Below are 18,454 nucleotides of genomic sequence, written 5' to 3' on the forward strand. Positions count from 1 at the left end.
AATAGCGTGTGTATTCTGGTGCTGCTGGATACATCATCCTATGTATTTCTAATTGGTAGGCATAGGAGAGTTCTGCTACCCAATTGTGCAGAATCTTATCAATCTTATCAATATGATCCAGCAGCGCCGCAGCCTCTCAATTCTATATGGCTTCCAGAACCTTATCTTGCATTAGTCTCTAGAAAGGAAGGGTCAGGGGATGAGCTGCGTTAATTATCGGATATCCGATATAAACAATATGTGCTTCCCTCAGGTCACATATAATTTTTTTAATGTTAATAATTTATAATTCCTGTGTTGAAGATTTTATTAGAATTTACCCCCATATGCTTCATGGGTTTTTATTTTAGCTGAGCTATCGGGTCAGCCTCTTCTCTGTCCCCTAAACCTAGATAGGCGGCACACCACCGACATCTAGAGCTATCTAACATCTGGAGGGACAGTTAGTTTTGTTGGAAGTTCAAATAGTGCTCACAAGAAATATTATGCCAGAGTGCAGCAGCCCTGCAGAATCCGTTTGTATCCACGTAAAGCAATGCAGGAAAATGCAGGCACACCATTCACCTTTGCTGCTGCCACATGCCTATCTACCCCTTTTCCTCTATCTTTGATGCTCCCCGGTGTGACAAGGCCAGTGATCTTGCCTTGCCAAGAGGGGATGGGAACCTCTCTCAATTGGGGTGGAAGAGCAACAAGGGAGAAATCCAGAGCCAGTCCTACCTTTGAGGTGGACGGTGGTAGTTGAGAGGCCCCCAATTCCTGCCCCACTTGTACCAGCATGTTTTGTTGCAAACTACTGTTATCTTCAGCGTTTCCTCCTTTGCCAAATACTTGCTAGTAATGATCTGCTAATTTTAAGGATCCTACCTCAGAACCAGAAGGACAAGAAAACTTGGAACCAGAAGAGAGATCAGCAGCATCATCAGCCCGATATGAGAATCAGCTGCAGAGAGAAGGAGAACCGCCTAAAGTAATAGAAGTAGTAATGCTGCTGTCGTAACACATCAGAGACGCTGGTGCTATGTGACGAAGAAAGCGAGAAGCAGTGTCCATACTTGGCATTGCAAAGGACTTTGTAAAGCTGCTGAACAGAGCCTGCAATACAACCCAAAGGCCCCTTAGACCACTGGGGACAAAGAGGGGAGGAGAACCCATCCTCGCCTGACAGATTTACCAGTTGTCCCCACAGACCCAAGACCCCGGAACACGAAAATGTAGACCAGCTTTCCTGGGCCACTGTGCACCATCGCTGGTATGTGGCAAGCTCGCGTGGAAGAAGTGGGCGGGGCTTATTCCCACGTTTTAAGCTTTTTCATGTTAAGCAAATGCCCAGGTTGAGGACGTCAGGGCCATATTTTGGGCAGGACAAGAAATACAATCCTGACAAGGGAGAGGAATACAAACCGGGACAGGAAACAGGAAGTGTGGGGTTTTCAGGTGGAGGTGGAGGACAACCGAGAAACAGATTGTGGAGGGGAATTGTGGAGCAGGTGAGGAATTGCTAGAGAGTGGGAGTGGTACGGCAGTGTGAGTGTGCATGTTTGTGTGGTGAAAGTGTGCCTTTTTGTGTAGTAGAAAGGTTAGTATAAGGACGGATTGTGAAGCAAATGACTATGGGGTAAAAGGAGGGTTATTGTGTAGTTTAGTGTAGAGGAGGGAGTAGTAATCAAATTAAGAGATAGTAGTGTGGAGGAGGGAGTAGTTGTGTGGAGGAAGGAGTAGAAGAGTGGAGGAGGGAGTTCTAGTGTATCAGAGTCAGTAATAGTGTGGAGGAGGGATTAATAGTGTGTACGAGGTTGTAGTAACAATAAAGGGTGGAGTTAAGACCTAGGAGGAGTGAGAACAATGATGGAACAGAACACTGGAGGGAGGAGGGAGCTGGAGTGGAGAAGAACAATGAGTAGTGAAGTGAGCAGTGAGAGTGAGCATGGTAGAAAGGGGCCTGAATCAACCAGGGTATTTGCAAGGCACTATCATCTCCCCATTAGAAAACTAACCATTACATGGTTAGTAAGGAGAGTCTAAAGAGATAAGGAATTCAGCCTTTAGGTAATCACCTTCCGCTGAAGACAGAGCTAGATAGTAGGGTCAAACTTCTGTAGATACTTACCTGGGGTAGGGGATGCCTGGGTTACTGTGGAGGTTCTACACTAAACGAGAGAGAGGGGCCGCCATGGGCTCCACAAAATCTTCAATAAAAACCCTGGAATTGCCTCTGAGACTGGGACTGATTATTGAGCCACCTGTGACACCTAGCAGACTACATTCAAAAGTAAAATGTATAAATAATACTTATACAAGAGCAGAAACGATTGACTTTGCTTATACTTGTTTTTATTTCATGCTAATTAAACCGTTATGCTTACAGCCATCATATGCCCAGGGACACCTTTGCATGCATGGGCCTCACATGCCCCATGTGCCCAGGCGCTTCTGTAAAATGCCAGATCTGGCTGTATATAGAACATTTGTCAACAAGCGTATGCCCATGTTCAGTCTTATTTCTGTTACAATGATCTCCCTTCGCACCCCTAAGGGGCATCCTTTGAGGCCCTTCCCATTATTCAACTTTGCTTCCAGGCCTTGTGGAATATGGCTGTAGTGATTTGAAGTCAGAAATGGGGTACATACACACCGACATGTTCTCAACTGATTCAAGTTTATCAAAGTAAAGAAACTCCTGTCCTTTCCCTACCTCAGAGACGATGGTTCCCTATTCTACAAAATAATAAAGTGGCGCTCGTCAGGATGTCTGACAAAATAACATTTGTCCTCTGTCCCAAATCTATGTTGCCTATTGTCTGACCCTACCACTAATAACAAAGAAACATAAATTAGCCTATAGAAGTAGTCTACTCCCCTCTTGGCTTGGACTGGCTTGTGCGTGACCCCCACCTAATTGTATCTTGAGTTCTTTCTTCTGGTTCAGGCCTCAGCCTGCTGGCATAGTTCCTGATTATCTATAGAAGGAGACTTCAGACCTTCTCACGAATATCCTGTTGAACTAAAATCTTCAACTGTGATACTTGATCCTGTAGTTTAATCACTTGTGTCATACAACAAGACGTAAACCTCTGTTCAACTGGTCTCTCTTGCTTATCCCTCCACGGTATCTCAGTATTTCTTATCTGGTTTGTTTTCTTGGTCCTGCCCAGGTCTTGTGATTCTCTTGCCAACTGCAAATTAAGGTGGATCTCAACCCCCCATGGGTCACTCGGTTTCTCAGCCCTAGCAGGGCTCTCGGGTCCTTCAGACTGACTCTCACCCACTTGTGGGGTCTTGGCTTCAGATTCACCCTTCCAGGGTGTTTGTATCTTTCTTATCTCTCTCCTAGCCCGGCATGAACTATCCAGTCTCACTGGCTGAATGTGCATTAAAAAGTCCTCACCCTTTTCAGGGGACCTGGGTCTCTCTCGACCCGGTGTGAGCTATACGCTTCACAGGAGGTATGAGTCTTGCAATGTCCTCTCCAGCTCTTGGAGTGCTTCAGAGTGCCACGGTCCTCCTACCACTCTTTCAGGTCAGCCGCAAACCTGGATTCAGGCGGTGTTGCTCGGCAGAGGAGGTGGTAGCTCCCGTGACTGCGGAGCAGCACTTCAGTAGTCTTCGGCTCCCTGGCAGCAGTTCTGTGAGTTCCTATAATTACCTCCTCTGGTAATCTTGGAACCACAGCTACTTTCAGGGCTGTTGGATCTCCCCTGACCTCTAAGGTGAGTGGCACTTTGGGGTATACTTCAGCATACCCATGGATGCAGGTTATTTTTACTGCCTCATTCAAGTCTAAGTTGTCTGGACAAATTAGATCTGAATGGATCGGGTCTGTCGACTACCCAAATCAATTAGAGCATTAGCCCAGGTTTAATGCACTCAGATCTGTTTGTGATCCTGAAAGGGACTGCTGTTACATAAGAGTACACTGGATTCCTCTGTGGTTTCAGATCTGGGGATTTTCCACTCTTTTCACCGCTACCCCTACCCCTACCCCTACCCAACCTATTTCTATATGTTCTGCGTGTTTTTTTATTTTTTATTTTTACTCAAACAGTTGAAACCCTAAGTTCACCCAATGTCTCTGGATGTGTGCTCCTCGTTGGAGACAACAGGTTATAGTGGTCTGGGTACACCTGTCTTCTCTTATCTGAAAATGTCTGTCACCCCAGCTCAGGGTATCTTGTGCCTTACCTTTGCCCTCATCTGGTATGCTGATTCTCAGCCCAACGTGGGGTAGTGGGCTCTGTGCCCTGCTTCGGTTATCAATTTCCTCTCTGCCTCGTTAGGCATCTTCTTTCTCAGCCTGGCGTGGGCTATGCAGATTCTCAGCCCAGCTTTGGCTATTCTTTTTTTCTCAACTGTTCATGAGGTGTCTTTCATCTCTGCGTGTGCTATGTTGTGGCGTGACTGCCCTCCACCCACTTCTCGATCTGTGCCACGTACCTGTTCTCCCGTGGTGGTGATCGTTGTGAAAGGCAGTCTTTCTGGTCTGCATGGAACCACGTTTCTGACTTCACTCCGGTACGAGATGGAAGAATCCATTGGTTCTGCTCTGCGTGAAATGATGACAATCAACCCAAGCCAGAAACCAAACTATCCACTTTTAAAGGACCCTGTACATTACTTCCCTGATCAATTCCCATATAACCTACAATCACTTGGGATTCTGTACATGAGGGAGGATGACTTAGAGCCCTGTTTGGGGCTTCCTTGTTCCACAATGGGGGTCATCCCCAGTGGGATTCCGCTTGCCATGTCCCCTAGGGGTGTTAAGCATAGTGGGATGACCTTCCTAGTTCCAAAGGGAATCACTCCAACTTGGGGGAGAAGGGACGAATTTTCTGGATTCGTCACATAATGTACACCCAAAGTTAAAGGGGGAGATTTAAGAGCTGCAATGAGTTTCTAGTCAGCTGTGATAAGTACAAACTAAGGAGCATTTGCTGCTTGTTGTGCAAGGTCTCAGAAGGAACACAAGATGCAGGAGTGATGGCAGAGAGATTACCCTTCAGTATATGGTGCACTGAGAGCCTGTGTGTGTGTCCGTGTGTGAAGGGTTGTGGGCCACCAACATTAGGTGTGGGGGATCCTGAGGCATTCTTTTTTGCTTTACCCTTGATGTACAGTAAAGAATCTTTACTGTGCATTAAGGGTAAAGCAAACAAGATAAGTGTTATTGCGGGAATAGACTGGCCCACTTTAGTGGAGTCAGTCTGCATATGCCACTTAGTGTGTTATGGTATTTTTTTACTGGGCATGAAGGGTACACACACACCCTTCAAACAGTGTGTGGGGTCCCCGCAAGCACATCACGGGGACCCTGCACGGGGTCACCCATAACTGTAGCCGGCACCCCCACAACATGCATATGAAAGATCATAACTTGGGCTAAACTCTGAAAATCTGTGTGTGAAACCCTGTAAACCGTTCCTTTACCCCGCTACACTGCTTACGCGCACCCCTAAATTAGATCAGAACCCTGGTTGCATACACGCCCCCCTGATTCTGACATGCAAACCCACCTCCGCACTGTGCGAATCCTATGCACAAGCGTACTTACGCCTGCTATCGGGTGGCATAGTGATCAAAGGGTTTGCGTAGCCATTCCCATGCCGAGAGGCTGCACGAGTGTTTCCATGAATACATGTCGTTTGGCGCAAATGTGGGTGTGCGAGGGACTGCCAGCGGGCCGTCCCTCGAAACGCAGACATTTTTTGCATGTTCTTCCTCATTTTCTGAGTTCCTCCCTCTTCCCAGCCCTCTGTGCAAGCCACGCCACACGTTCTGCATGGTGTCTCACGCAGGGCGCTTGACAGCTCGCACAGACGCTCCGCGCCTGCGGGAACTCCACACAAGTCCCAAGAAAGTCCTGCGCAGTCAGTTCCATGAATCGACTAACGCGGATTTGCGTGCTGTTTGGCAAGTCCTAAAAAGCCTAACGTTAACATTTATGGGCTGTGGTGAGCGTTTCCTTTCAATACAGATTCAGCTACAAACTGCAAAGAAAAATATTGTTCGAAGATTTTTCCATTGTGAATTATTTGCTGGGATTAAGCCGAGAGCGAGCTGACATCCGCACCTCTGCGCTTTCCCAGCTGGTACATTTAATACCTGTGGGCTTTGTTTCTAAAAAGTATGTGTGCACACAAGGGTTTTTGTCTGTAGGTGTGTGTGTGAATGAGTTTGTTGTTTGGATCCATGTGTGAATGAGAGTGTGTATATATGTTGTAAGGTTTCCCCTGTGAAAGAGTTTATGCTGTATGAATGAATGCATTTGCATGTGTGCCGTACCGTGAAGCGGGCCTCTGATTTTGGGGGTGGGGGAGTGGAGGGAGGCTACATTTTGTGCAGCGATTGCTAATCTGGATGTTTTCTCACTGGCATGGCATTTTTTCTGGCCATCAAGGGTAAAACCAGCAGGAGTGTTTGTGCTTGCCGTACTGGCCTAAATTGGTGTATCCAATCTGAACATATTTCCTGACTGCAGCATGGCATTTCAATATATCAAGAAGAATATGTTCTCACGTGGAGATACCAGCATATGCTGGAAGAAACAGCATGGACATATTTTCTTATAGTATAATTCCTGGGGAAAGCATACATGACTATGCTCTTATATGGGAATAGTGGCATGTATTGGTGTAGCCACCTCGGACATGTATGGGCACAGCCAGCATGAGCATATTTTTATACTGGTATATCTTATGGGCAAAAGGATCGTAAATTATAATAAATACATTATAATAAATTATAACGCTTTTTAAAATTTATTTTATCATGAAAATGCTCTTGTGCACTATTGGTGACTTGCATCTGTTTGATTCTTTATAATAGCCACCTTACAAACCCAAATGCAAAGCAGGGCTTTTTTTAAGCAATTTTTTACAGAAAGTGTGCTGTAAAAAGCATAATTTTAAACTATCATGTTAAACAATTATTTTGAGAATCCCCTGAATCCTACTTGGTTTGTTCAGGCTCCCTGGCTATGCTTGGTCGCTTCCACATATTTTTGAAAAACATTTACGCCCCAACAATAAAAAAAATCACCAGCCGCCACATTTTATATTTTTTCTACAGAAAAAGGGTGTAAATCATCTGGAGAAAGGGTGTTCCAGTGTTTGGCTGCATGGGTCGTGGAAGTATGCCACAACGCCACAAACCTGTCTCAATCAGGGCAATGCAAAAACAATAAGGATGCACTCAATCTAAGCACCCGAGCTTGAGTATATTTTATCAGGCGGTTTCTGATCTGATGTACAAAGGGTCACTTCCATAATAACTGCTATGGGACAGAGTAACGAGTATAAAAACAATTCTGGCCAAACAGTATTACAAACATTAGTATAAATTAGTACAAACATTATTATGTTGAGAGTCATACTGCGGGATCATGTGTCTTTAAAATTTATTTTATATGCTTTTATGAGTAATATCTAGCATTTAAAACATCAAATCAATGTTAGTATATTGTCTGTACCAAACAGCACAGTGAGACAATCCCAGCAGCATCTCCAGAGGACACATTGTTTGCTTACCTCATTGTCTTGGTGATTAATTTCACTCAGTGTGGACTGTTGCAGCAAAACTCCCAGAAGCCTGATGGAACAGAAGAGCATTCAGATTAAAGCACCAGTCCACTAGGTTGACACATTGGCAGAAGTATTTTTGATTGGACAGTTATATTTTCTGTTAAGGATTTAGGTTGCAGAACCTCTTTACAAAGCACGGCAGAAATAATAAGGCAATATAGTGATTGAAACGCGCTTTAAAGAAGATCTGGTCTGAGACTTTTCAATGCATGTTTGGGTTTCCTCTTTACTGTGATTTGTGTCACCCAAACATGGTGGACAGGGAACCAAAAGTGGGCCCATATTACACATGTTCAGCAAGCCCAACCCTTTTCCTATGAGAAGATGTGGAAATAAAATAGGTCAACGCATAAGAGGCCCCAGGCGAAGAGGCCTACCGGGAAATCTCCAGAGTTCCCTGTAGGCCAGTCCACCCCTGCCCATAGACCAACCTACTCAGGTATATACTGCAATGTTCCTTTCAGAGCCCTCCGGCTTGATGACTACATTTTACTGAGCTTGTTCCCACTCGAAATTCAATATAGTAACTCTAAGCCTTGTGTGAAGAATGGGCCTTAGCCTTCGATTTAATCACAGGGCCCTATCCATTTGTATATTGTTTAAGGGGATGATGGTTATGTCGGATTCAGTCTTAGCATTTTGCACCAGAAATGCAAAGTGTTTAGTAAACGTGCAAAGTTCCAGGACCGGGACAGTTTCCACATTCACTTTTATTACACTAAATGTTGGACACGGACTTAGTACTGCAAAAATGTAGTCATGGGTAGTAATGGATGTGCTAAATGTGATTACTCATCATTCAATAAACAACAAATATCTATTGCTCAGTATGCACACGTACATTACACGCAAATAGTAATTATACTTAGATGACTATTGCATTATTAGCAGAGATGACCAGTTTAAAAAATTATAAAAATCATGCAGAACATTGTGTTCAGGTGCAGAGATGGCTGCTATGTCAGTGAATATTTAACAGCTGTACCACATTTTCAGTGGGACTCAGCTGTATGCTATGTGTTTCAGTGCAAGATGGGGAATGGGTATTTTAAATAGTCTATCAACCCTTAGGGCAACTACAGTTGAGAGATCTGCTATACTTTACATGCAGAACACATGCACACTGAATAACATGCAGTCAAGGCAAAACAACCTGCAACACTGCACTCCCACCAGTGGCTTCTTGCATACAGGTCCCATTTCACGAAATCACAATGCCCCTGCTCTCTCTCTGATTCTCTCTGTTTCCACTCTCTCATTGATACATTGTATTTCATATGCAGCAAAACCAGCATCTGTGATTTGGCAGATGAGAGAGAAGGGCTAGGCAGTCTGTAAACTCCAGTCAATTACCATAAGCAACAGCTAAGGGTTATAGGAGGCAAGAACCTTTGGTTCAGAAAAAAGGCTACTTGAAATGTGGGTCTGCAGTAACCCATTTGCCTTGCTTAACATGCTGGTTTGCATTCTAAGAGATGCCTCAAATGTCACTCTACCATGCTCAGGTGCCCTGCTTAGTAGCCTGCTGGGGATTCTGCCCATAGGGGCAGCGTCTGTCAGGCGTTGGATGGTGCCGGGGCTGGAATCCCTGGTCATTTCGCCCAGAGGTCTACCTTGCTGTCTCCCTCAAGCCCAAAACATTTCTTGCACAGTCTGGAGTAAAAAATCCCTCCCCAACCACCGCCACAAGTACACCAGGTTTTGACTTGGTACCAGGTCTTCAATATCAGCAACGCTGCACGGGATTCTTCATGAAGAAACACAGAGCAGACAAGATGGTGGAAGGGGTGGGGATTCCTTAAAATGTGCTGAACCTTGATGTAAAAAAGGGGTCGGGGAGGTGTGATGGGGATAGGATGGTGAAGAGCAGCGTGTTGGCAGTGACAGGCAGGGGTTATGTGGTCTCCTTCAGTCAGGGACGGTTCCGCCTCATCCATTAACAGCTATTTACACTGCACAAAACAGGGAAGAGCAGAGGGGCAACCAAGCCGTCTCTCTGAAGTACATGGGTGTTAACTTAATTAATAATAATAATAATAATAATAATAATAATAATTCTGCTTTACATTTACAAATTGTGTACAAGTTGGTAGGCTGCCTTGGGGAAACGTCATACATGGCAGCAGAAGGATCCCACCCTCCTCTGAACTGGGCAACTGCAGTGTGTGCCCTCTGTAACCACAAAAGGCAATAAGTCATTGCTAAAACAGCTAAGAAAAGTGCAACTCACAGAAGATGCTTGCAGCTCCCTGAAAAGCAAACGATACAGCATTTGTGTGGCTAGGATCAGGCATTTTGTAAGTGCCTAGGACACTGTGTAAACTGGGTCTAAAGTCTCTCTCTCTCTCTCTCTCTCTCTCTCTCTCTCTCTCTCTCTCTTTCTCTCTCTCTCTTTTCTAGGATTAATTTTGTTCACCTGGTAAGAGTGTTAGCTTTTTTTTCCCACTCTTACATGTGTTTTGCTGTGTGTGTTTGACATTTTTGTGTTCATAGACTGTGGAGCCTCACCTACTCCATAGGCATCAACTTTTTACTGTGTGTTACACAGCACCCTTAGTGCAGTGGCACAGGGTTGTCTTTCTCAGACTTCCCACTTTACACTCCATATTCTGGGACTGACTTATGTCTTTCAGAACATGTAAAGTTGCCATTGACTTTATTAGTCTTTTTCAATTCACAGACCCAGTACGGACAATTGACAGTGCTATAAATACTCACAAAGAGACAAATACGTAATGCATTCTTGCAATAAAAACTTGCATCATGCATGCAGCAAACAACACAGCATCCACCTGTGTTGTTTCACACCACCTTGCAGCTTAATCATGGAAGAAAAAGAAAGACTCCAATGCATCCTGCTGTATGGCTAGTGTCCAAAAAATATTGAGACCACAATACTTCACTGGTTTTTGATCAAAAATGTGGTTTGGCAGTTATAATTTTACATTCGAACACAGAGTGTAGACAGTCTGTGGTAATGATGATTAATACTTGAGCATTCACAGCGGCGCCGTGTTGTTCTGTTGAGTAAAAGCAAATCTTATTGCGATTCTAGATGTATCCAGTTACAACCTCACATTTCCACAGCAAACTGCGAGACAGTTGCTAGGACCATTGTTGGTGCTAAATGGACTACTGTAGCAGTTTCCTGTTAGGGATTTGAAAGAAGGATTGTGCCAGGCTTAAACTAATACAAAACAGCGCTATTAGGATTACTCTTGGCCTCAAGAAGAGAGACAATGTGTCGCAGGCTAGAAGAGGCCTACACTGGCTCCTCATTGAGGCTAGAATTGAATATTAGCTAATGACGATCACCCATAAATGTGCGACATTGAATAAACCGTTATACCTATCTGAAGAATTAAAGAGCAATTGATCCAGTCGAGATCTTCGATGAAATAGCCTGAACCTACTGAAAGTGCCCAGATATAAACTAACACGGGTGGTAAAAGGGGCCTTTTTTGCAGCGGCCCCAAGAGTGTGGAACAGGCCATCGCCGGATCTTAGGGAAATAACATCTATGGAAATCTTCAAAAAGAAGTTAAAAATGTTATTATTCAGAGTGTGCCTGCCCATACTTAACCAGTTTTAGCTGCTTGCCTGATCTGTTCTGCATGTATGCCCTCTTGCACTCTTTGTTGCAGGCCTTTCTGTTTTGTCTGTCTGCCAATAGCTGCGCTATACAAATATAATAAAGTAAAGATGTGCTTTGACTGTTGAACTGCATTCTTGTTACTGTACATAGTGCATGCCTGTGTAGGTTATAGAGAGAGAGTGGGTCTGTCCAGTCAGCCAGCCCATGCAAGAGGATGCCTTGGTGTAGGATGTGAGGTATAGGAGTTACCTCTGTAGTATTTGTGAGGGCTGTGCTGGGCGGCCAGAGGTGTGCTGGGAACACAGTGCTGTAAGGGCATGTTCTTTTGATCTGATGGAGGGGTCCCACTTTGTTGTTTAGGCATTCAGTCGTTTTTCATACTTCAGCTATGTTTGTCTATTGAGAAATTGCAAAATGTGAACATTTCCTGTGCAGTGCAAGTAATTCGCTAAGTTGAGATGGCTGGGATGGACAAGTTCAAAAATGACAATGTAAAACATTGTCAAAGCCATGGGTAAATGTATAATGTCCTCAGGTCTCAGAGGGGCTCAAGAGGAGTTCAAAGGAGATATGACGGGCAACTGAGGTAGCCTGTTCATCACACCAAGTGAATATGCAACAGGAATCTGGCTGCACAGCTTTAGGCATGCTGTATTTTCTGAATCAGCTATCCCATGGTGCCAAGATGGAGGTACAGAGCACAGTCCATGCAATATTGGATAAATGCCGTCTTGTGACTTGTGTCTATGAAAGAAGTCCAAGAATCGAACAAGGCACCACAGACGCCTGAGGATATGGCATGATGACTTGGTCCATGAGTTGCGTTGTGAGGTTACAGACAGGGAAACAAGTCTAGGCTAAGGCCTAGATTGTGTCCCCTTTTGGGTGCTTTGGGTGGTGCAGCCATCTTTTCAGGCCACATCTGAAAGGGATGTGAGATGAAAAAGGACAATGAGGATGGCAATTAAGGATGGTTTTATAAACCTTTTGATCAGAGTAGTAGAGTGAGATAAAGGTTTGCAAAACATCTGCATGAAATGTAAGGAAAGTCCAAATGAAGATACAACACCCCACAAAGGAAGAAAGGTGGAAGTGGATTCACCCTACCATGACACAGAGTATGAGATGTCTGATAGATAAGAGAATAACCAGCACATAACAAGGCCACATGTACTGGAGAACAAGAGAGTTTTCTGAAACACAGACCATATGACCATAGGAAACCCAGCATGCAGGTTAAAGAGGATACGAAGCGAGAAAAGCTTGTCTGGAATGGGTTAGATAATTAGTTTGGATATGAGTGCAGAGGACGATGGTACAGGGCACAATGTGGTTTCAAGCAGAGAAAGATGGGAATTAGAAGTGAGACGAACAGATAGGTATTTGTAAAGTGTTTAGAAAGAAAAGGGCAGTGGGAAACATTATAAAAAGTGGTAGATACAGTGTAATCAAGAGATGGTTTTATAGATTAGGAGAAATATTAGCAAGGTTAATGGGGTCAGGAAGGAAGCTGTAGAAAAGCCATAGGTTAAAGAATACTCTAAGGAGGGGGCGCTAGAGAGGTTACATGGAAGGAAAAAGACATGTTGAACCAGAGATAGTTGAGGCAGTTGTGGCTTTTGTTCATTGGAGACAAGAAAGAAGGTGCTTGTTTAGAAGATGTACAGATGGAGGGAAAGGAATCATGTGAGAAAAGCAGAGCGGGCAATAAGGGATTAGAGGTAGGAGAGAATTAAGTATTATGGTTGTCAATCTAGAAGTGAGTTAATCAAGTCATATGGTCTTAGACTGAAATGGGTGTAAAGGTCAGAGCAAAGATAAGTGAAGAAATAATCTGAGTGAGAAAAGAAGAGAGCTTATGGGGAGCAGGGGACACAGCATTGATCAGTGTTTGACTGTAGGATTGCTTAGGATTGCTTAGAGGGTAACGATGCAGAATCACAGATAGATTGCAAAGCACGATTATTATTTTGGTATTTATTGAGTGCGGACCTGGCTCTGAGAAGCAACAGAGTGCTTTACAGAGGTTTACAACAATACAAATGCACAATGGAGCGCGTTTCAGAGGTAACAACACTACAGATGTATAATGGAGCATGTTTCAGAGGTATCAACATAACAGATATACAGCAGCGGTAGGATACAGAGGGGCACGAAGGAGGGGTACAGCTGTACAGAGTGGCAGGGAGTAGAGGGGCTGACGGCCTCTAGCAGGTCAGGTGGCACGGGTGGTGACGTGATGGCCTAGGTGTTGAGGAGGAGAGACTCCTTGAGCAGGCAGGAAGATCAGAGAACACTGTCATGTCCTCTACAGAGCCTCTCTGCCTTGCTGCAGGAATTCTGGATAATCTAGATGGCAGATGTTACCCAACATTATGGGCCTCATTACACGGTAGGCGGTAAGGGTTTACCGGTACCGGTATCTTACCGGTACCGGTAAATCCTTACCGCCTTACTACGAGGTCCCTTTGCAGGTTGGGGAATTTAACGCCTGCTTTTTGCAGATGTTAAAAACCAACCCGCAAAGGGACCAGTGGAGCGAATTACGGTACCGCAGTTTGCGGTACCATAATTAGCGCCTTCCCCATTCCCATAGAGCCCTATGGAGCAAAAATGGGAATGGGGAAGGGCAATGGTGGAAGGGTGAATTACCGTCCCACCAACCTTGGAATGGGGCGGTAATTCCCCTTTCCACCAAGGCGGTGCCAGTATTTTACCGGCATGAACCATGGCGCTAATAGCGCCATGGTCACCGCCATCCGTGTAATGAGGCCTATGTGTTTTTGAAAGTCCTTTAAAACTGGATAGAAGACTAAAGGGAATCGTAAGAGGAAAAAATAACAGATGTGCCAATATAGAAACAATTGTTGGTAAAGCGAATGGTTCGGGCTTTTGAATAGGAACTGTACACACAAGTGTCAGCTATTACTATCATATGCTCAGCTACGTGCACCATTTGGCAGCTGTTGGCCGCATATCTGCAAGCACGTGCATCATCGCCAGGGATTGACTTCAAATGTCCAGGTATACAAACCATTGGCATGAATTTCCCTGAAATGCTCAGGTACTCACAGCATTGTTGTGTGTGTGTGTACGCACCCATGCAATGATTTGGTGAGTGCATTGTGTAGGTGAGCAACGTGTGTGTATCTGGCAGTGTTAGTGTAACCGTACCGCTGCTTAGCATTTTCCTAGTTTCCTGGCTGAGTCCTACTGCTGCAACCTAGTAAGGTTAAGAGACTTCAAGGTAGGCTTGCTAGTAAAGTCTAGCTCTGGAAGATCATTGGACTGGCATCTTCGAGTCATCTAGATTATCGTGCAAGGCATTATAGCATGAAGCACCCTCATGCCTGCATTGCAGTTACTTATAATGTACCATTTGTATGTTGTTATGGGTAGAGCTTGCCCAGGTTAGCTATTTATTTCCTTTTTCTGCAGGAAGTGCATTCAGAAGTTACAGACCTGAGTGGTACCAGTGTAATGGAGGTTACTGTCCTGTAGGATAATACATCAGCTTCTGTGCCCTATTAATATTGACCATACCTCCTTCAAAAATCATTATGTGGATAGTAATTACAATTCCAACCCCATTACTTGAATGTTATTTGCTAGATGACCAGTGCTGGTGCCATCTACCTTCTTGGAGTTGCTACAAAGGGAACTAGAGGCCACCTTGAGACCCAAATGTATTGATACGCACCATGAGATTTTTGGTCTGGCATGGCTTGGACATAGGCAGATCAAAAAAAGCAGAAATTAATGTGTTTTTGGAGGGCTCGTTAAAATATATGTGAGGATGAGCTGCATACTGGCTAGTGACCGGAATTCATAAAGGCGATGGGCGCTACTGTATCAAAAGACAAGTGCCCTCTCAACAAAAAAGCCACCGAGTTCTCCACGTAGGAGTCCATTGTGGAAAGGGAGATGAGGAGCCTTATTACATTTTAATGCTAGCTTCATGTGCTGACAGTCTGAAAGCTGAAATGCGACTTCTCTATACCTATAAGGAAGCTTAAATGACTGTTTAATTCAACAGCAAAACATCTGCCCTTTTTGAAGGTTTTCTAAACTTTAAAATACCTTAATATTCATCATTCCTGCAGGAGCTGTGGTCATCCCTGTTGTTTTTGTAAGTAAGTTAAGAAAGTGTTTGGCGTTAGAAGAGTTGCAAAATACATAATGCATATATAGTTAATGGTTTTGTGGAGTTTGAAAGCCACAGTCTTTCTTCTATTCCCATAGGAACTTTCATTTTTGAATGTATAATCAGCCTAACATGCAGGAAACAAAACAATTGAAGACCACACAGATGCTGCCAACCCTTCTCCTGGCTTGGCAAACAATTATTACTGTCCGTTGGTTCTGTAAAGTATGTTCACATTTTGAATACAAAGGGGGTTTAATGAAAGGGTTCTGAAATTATTTATGAGAGGCCCAGGTGAAATTCATCCTAAGTGAATCATGAAATTACCCTTATAAAAATAACTAGAAGCCACGAAAACCCTCAGTTTTGACCATGAATTCACGGTGAAACAGGATATAATTCAAAAATTAGAATATAATTGCCCCTTTTTTAGTTCTGACTAGAGAGTGTGTTGAGTTTACTTATTTATGTTTATATAAGTAAGCATGCATTGGGCAATGAATTATATGTAACATAGTTCAAGTTGTGGATGTAGATCAATCACAGTGTTCCATTCACTTGCTTTATGACTTTGGTTCCACTGTGATGTGTATGTGTTCTCAGAGTGTTATTATTTGTGTGTGTTCTTTAAGTTTCAGTTGGGTTCTGCCTTGAAAGGTAGTGCCTGTTGTCGCCGTGATCTGAGCTTAAATAAAAGATCCTGTACTAATTGTTCTACCCGGATCTCTTTACTTCACATTGGCGACGAAGATTTGTCTCACGGACCCCTGGGCGCCCGTTTGGAACTGCTGTGCCTCGATCTGCTCTCCGTGCCCAGTGTCGGCGGTGCTCTGCCCCTTCCGCATGCGCGACAGCAGGCGGACTGACGGAAGGCGGCGAAGAGCATTTGGGTGAAGAGGCGGACCATCCAGGCAAGTCAGCGTTTATTTTGGGAGGAGGAGAGCCGTGGGGGAGTCGCGCGAGCACTGCAGTTAGCGCGCAGGCCCCTGCTTTGAACCACGCGTAAGCATACGCGCTGCGGCACACGCTGTGGGGGTGTGTCGGCTCTGCTCCTACGAGCCCCGGTCTCCATTGTGACATCAGTTGCCTGGCAACCAGACTCCCACGCCTGGGAGATGTAAAGGAACGCTAGAACAGAGCAACAACAAAGATACTTTGTCCCTGGAAGGCACATGCAGCAATAAAACTCTATTCGCTGAAATTGAGAGGCCTGTACACCGGAGACAATCGTTTCCTGCAGAAATCAGTGCACAGATGCTAGTCATCTGACTTGACATTGCAAGTCCTGCCACATTACAGCCACACCTTCATTGAATTTACATAGTCGGTGCCATTGTTTGTCTACCATGGCTGCATCAATTCCGCCACCCCATTCGTTTCTCAATGAACCAGGCCGGCCCCCCATCAGGTGGGACAGGTGGAAGGACGCATTTGAAAATTACCTGGTGGCAATGGGCGGAGACAGATTTTCCTCAGCTCGCAAAAAGGCCCTCTTGGTCCACAACCTGGGCGTAGAAGGATGCAGGATCTTTGATGGGCTAGCTGGGGACCAGGTGTTGGAGGCTGGTGATGCGGATGCGGATGCGTATGCGTTGGCTCTCAAAAAACTACAGGACCATTTTGAACCCAGAAAAAACGTCAGCTTCGAAAGGCACAAATTCTTCCAGCGAGTACAAGAACAGTCGGAGTCTGTTGAATCCTATGTTGCATGCTTGAGGTCGCTGAGTTACTCTTGTGAATTTGGGCACCTGACTGATTTGCTAATCATGGATCAGTTGCTCAGGTGCACCAATAACGCCAGGATCCAAGAGAAGTTACTCACCAAAGATATGAAGCTGGATGAGGCACTTGAATTAGCCAGGAACATTTAACAGACGTCCCTATATGTTAAGGAGCTCAAGATTGACAAACAAATTCCACCAGCCATGTCGGTCTGTGCCATAGATCAGAGGAAGAGGGCAAACATTCCCACAGGAAAGAAAGGAAATTGGACTGCGAGGATTGCATGTACTAGAGGTGGTAACCCCAGACATGGTGCCAACTTTCCGTCGTGCCCTGCCAAATTCGCTGAATGCTTTAGGTACAAGAGTAGAGGGCACTTTGCAAATGCGTGTAAAGCTGCTTCCATCAATCTTCTTGAACCCAGAGTGGAGAACAGGCCCAGCAATGAAGAATCGGTCAGGAGAAATTACAATTTTCAGGAAGTATCGAGTACCCAGGAACCAGGCCCCAAGTTTGTGTTTGAAATTTCAGCCATTTCATGTCATGATGCCTACCTCCAAGGAGCCAGGTCAACCCCAGAGGCAGGCATCATTCCCCCCAGGGAAGTGCCAGCGGGCCCAAGCTGGGGCCCTTTGGACACAGTCCTGGCGCCTTAGGCGCCAGGCTCATATTGGACCCCTGTCCTGGCGCCTTAGGCGCCAGGCTCATAAAGCTAGACATGTGTTCAAGTGTTTTAATGTGCACTTACCTGATGCAGACCATGCTGCTACATCCAGGCCCTCTTGAGGCCTGAATGGAACTACTTTACCTGTGGGACTACTTTCCACCTGGGTGTGGTCAGGGAAGGATACATACCTGATCGGTGGAAGGATACATACCTGGAACTTCTTCCAAAGCTATTTAAACCACGCCCGATCAGCAACTCACGCTTCGCGTTGTTCTGCTCCTTGCAGCTGGACGCTCACCGTGTCAGCTCCTGCATCTGGACTTCAGCCACGCCTGTCAGCATCCTGGGTCGCCTGCAAAGAGAGATAAGAGAGAATTGGAGAGAAAGAAGACCTTACCTGCTAAAGCTGCATCACGGAGACATCACACGATCCTGAAAGGGAAGACATCATTTTAAAAGCATTTCGCTTCGATCGCTGCAGCACTGCATTTCACTCACCTTTCCTGGGCGCCTCCATCTTCAGCAGCTATCATCCGGATCCGCACCCACTTCCCAGAGCCTAGAGAGAAAAGACAAGAAAACAAGCTGAGAGAAGGAAGGGAAATAGGAAAAGCTCAGTTTCCTTCTAAGACTTACCCGTTGGGTCATTCCCATTTCATTTCGGGTCCTGCCGCTTCTTGGCATTCCGGACCCCGGGCCCTATGGGGAAAAAAGACAAAGACATTGAATGAGCGAATGCAAAGACA

The 18,454-nt window shown here is 45.0% G+C and overlaps 1 protein-coding gene across 2 annotated transcripts in view; it reads right to left on the reverse strand.

The window, feature by feature from the left end:
* Positions 1–18,454, reverse strand: part of ANKRD55 (ankyrin repeat domain 55) — a 1,206,736-nt gene that overhangs the window by 477,426 nt on the left and 710,856 nt on the right. For both annotated transcript variants that reach the window (XM_069627296.1, XM_069627295.1), the window contains exon 5: positions 7,527–7,587. In XM_069627296.1, coding sequence (XP_069483397.1) covers positions 7,527–7,587 — 61 coding nt within the window. The remainder of the gene's footprint in view (positions 1–7,526; positions 7,588–18,454) is intronic.

Source organism: Ambystoma mexicanum, chromosome 6p, assembly GCF_040938575.1.
Source record: "Ambystoma mexicanum isolate Mex_15411 chromosome 6p, UKY_AmexF1_1, whole genome shotgun sequence".
Classification (NCBI taxonomy): Eukaryota; Metazoa; Chordata; class Amphibia; order Caudata; family Ambystomatidae; genus Ambystoma; species Ambystoma mexicanum.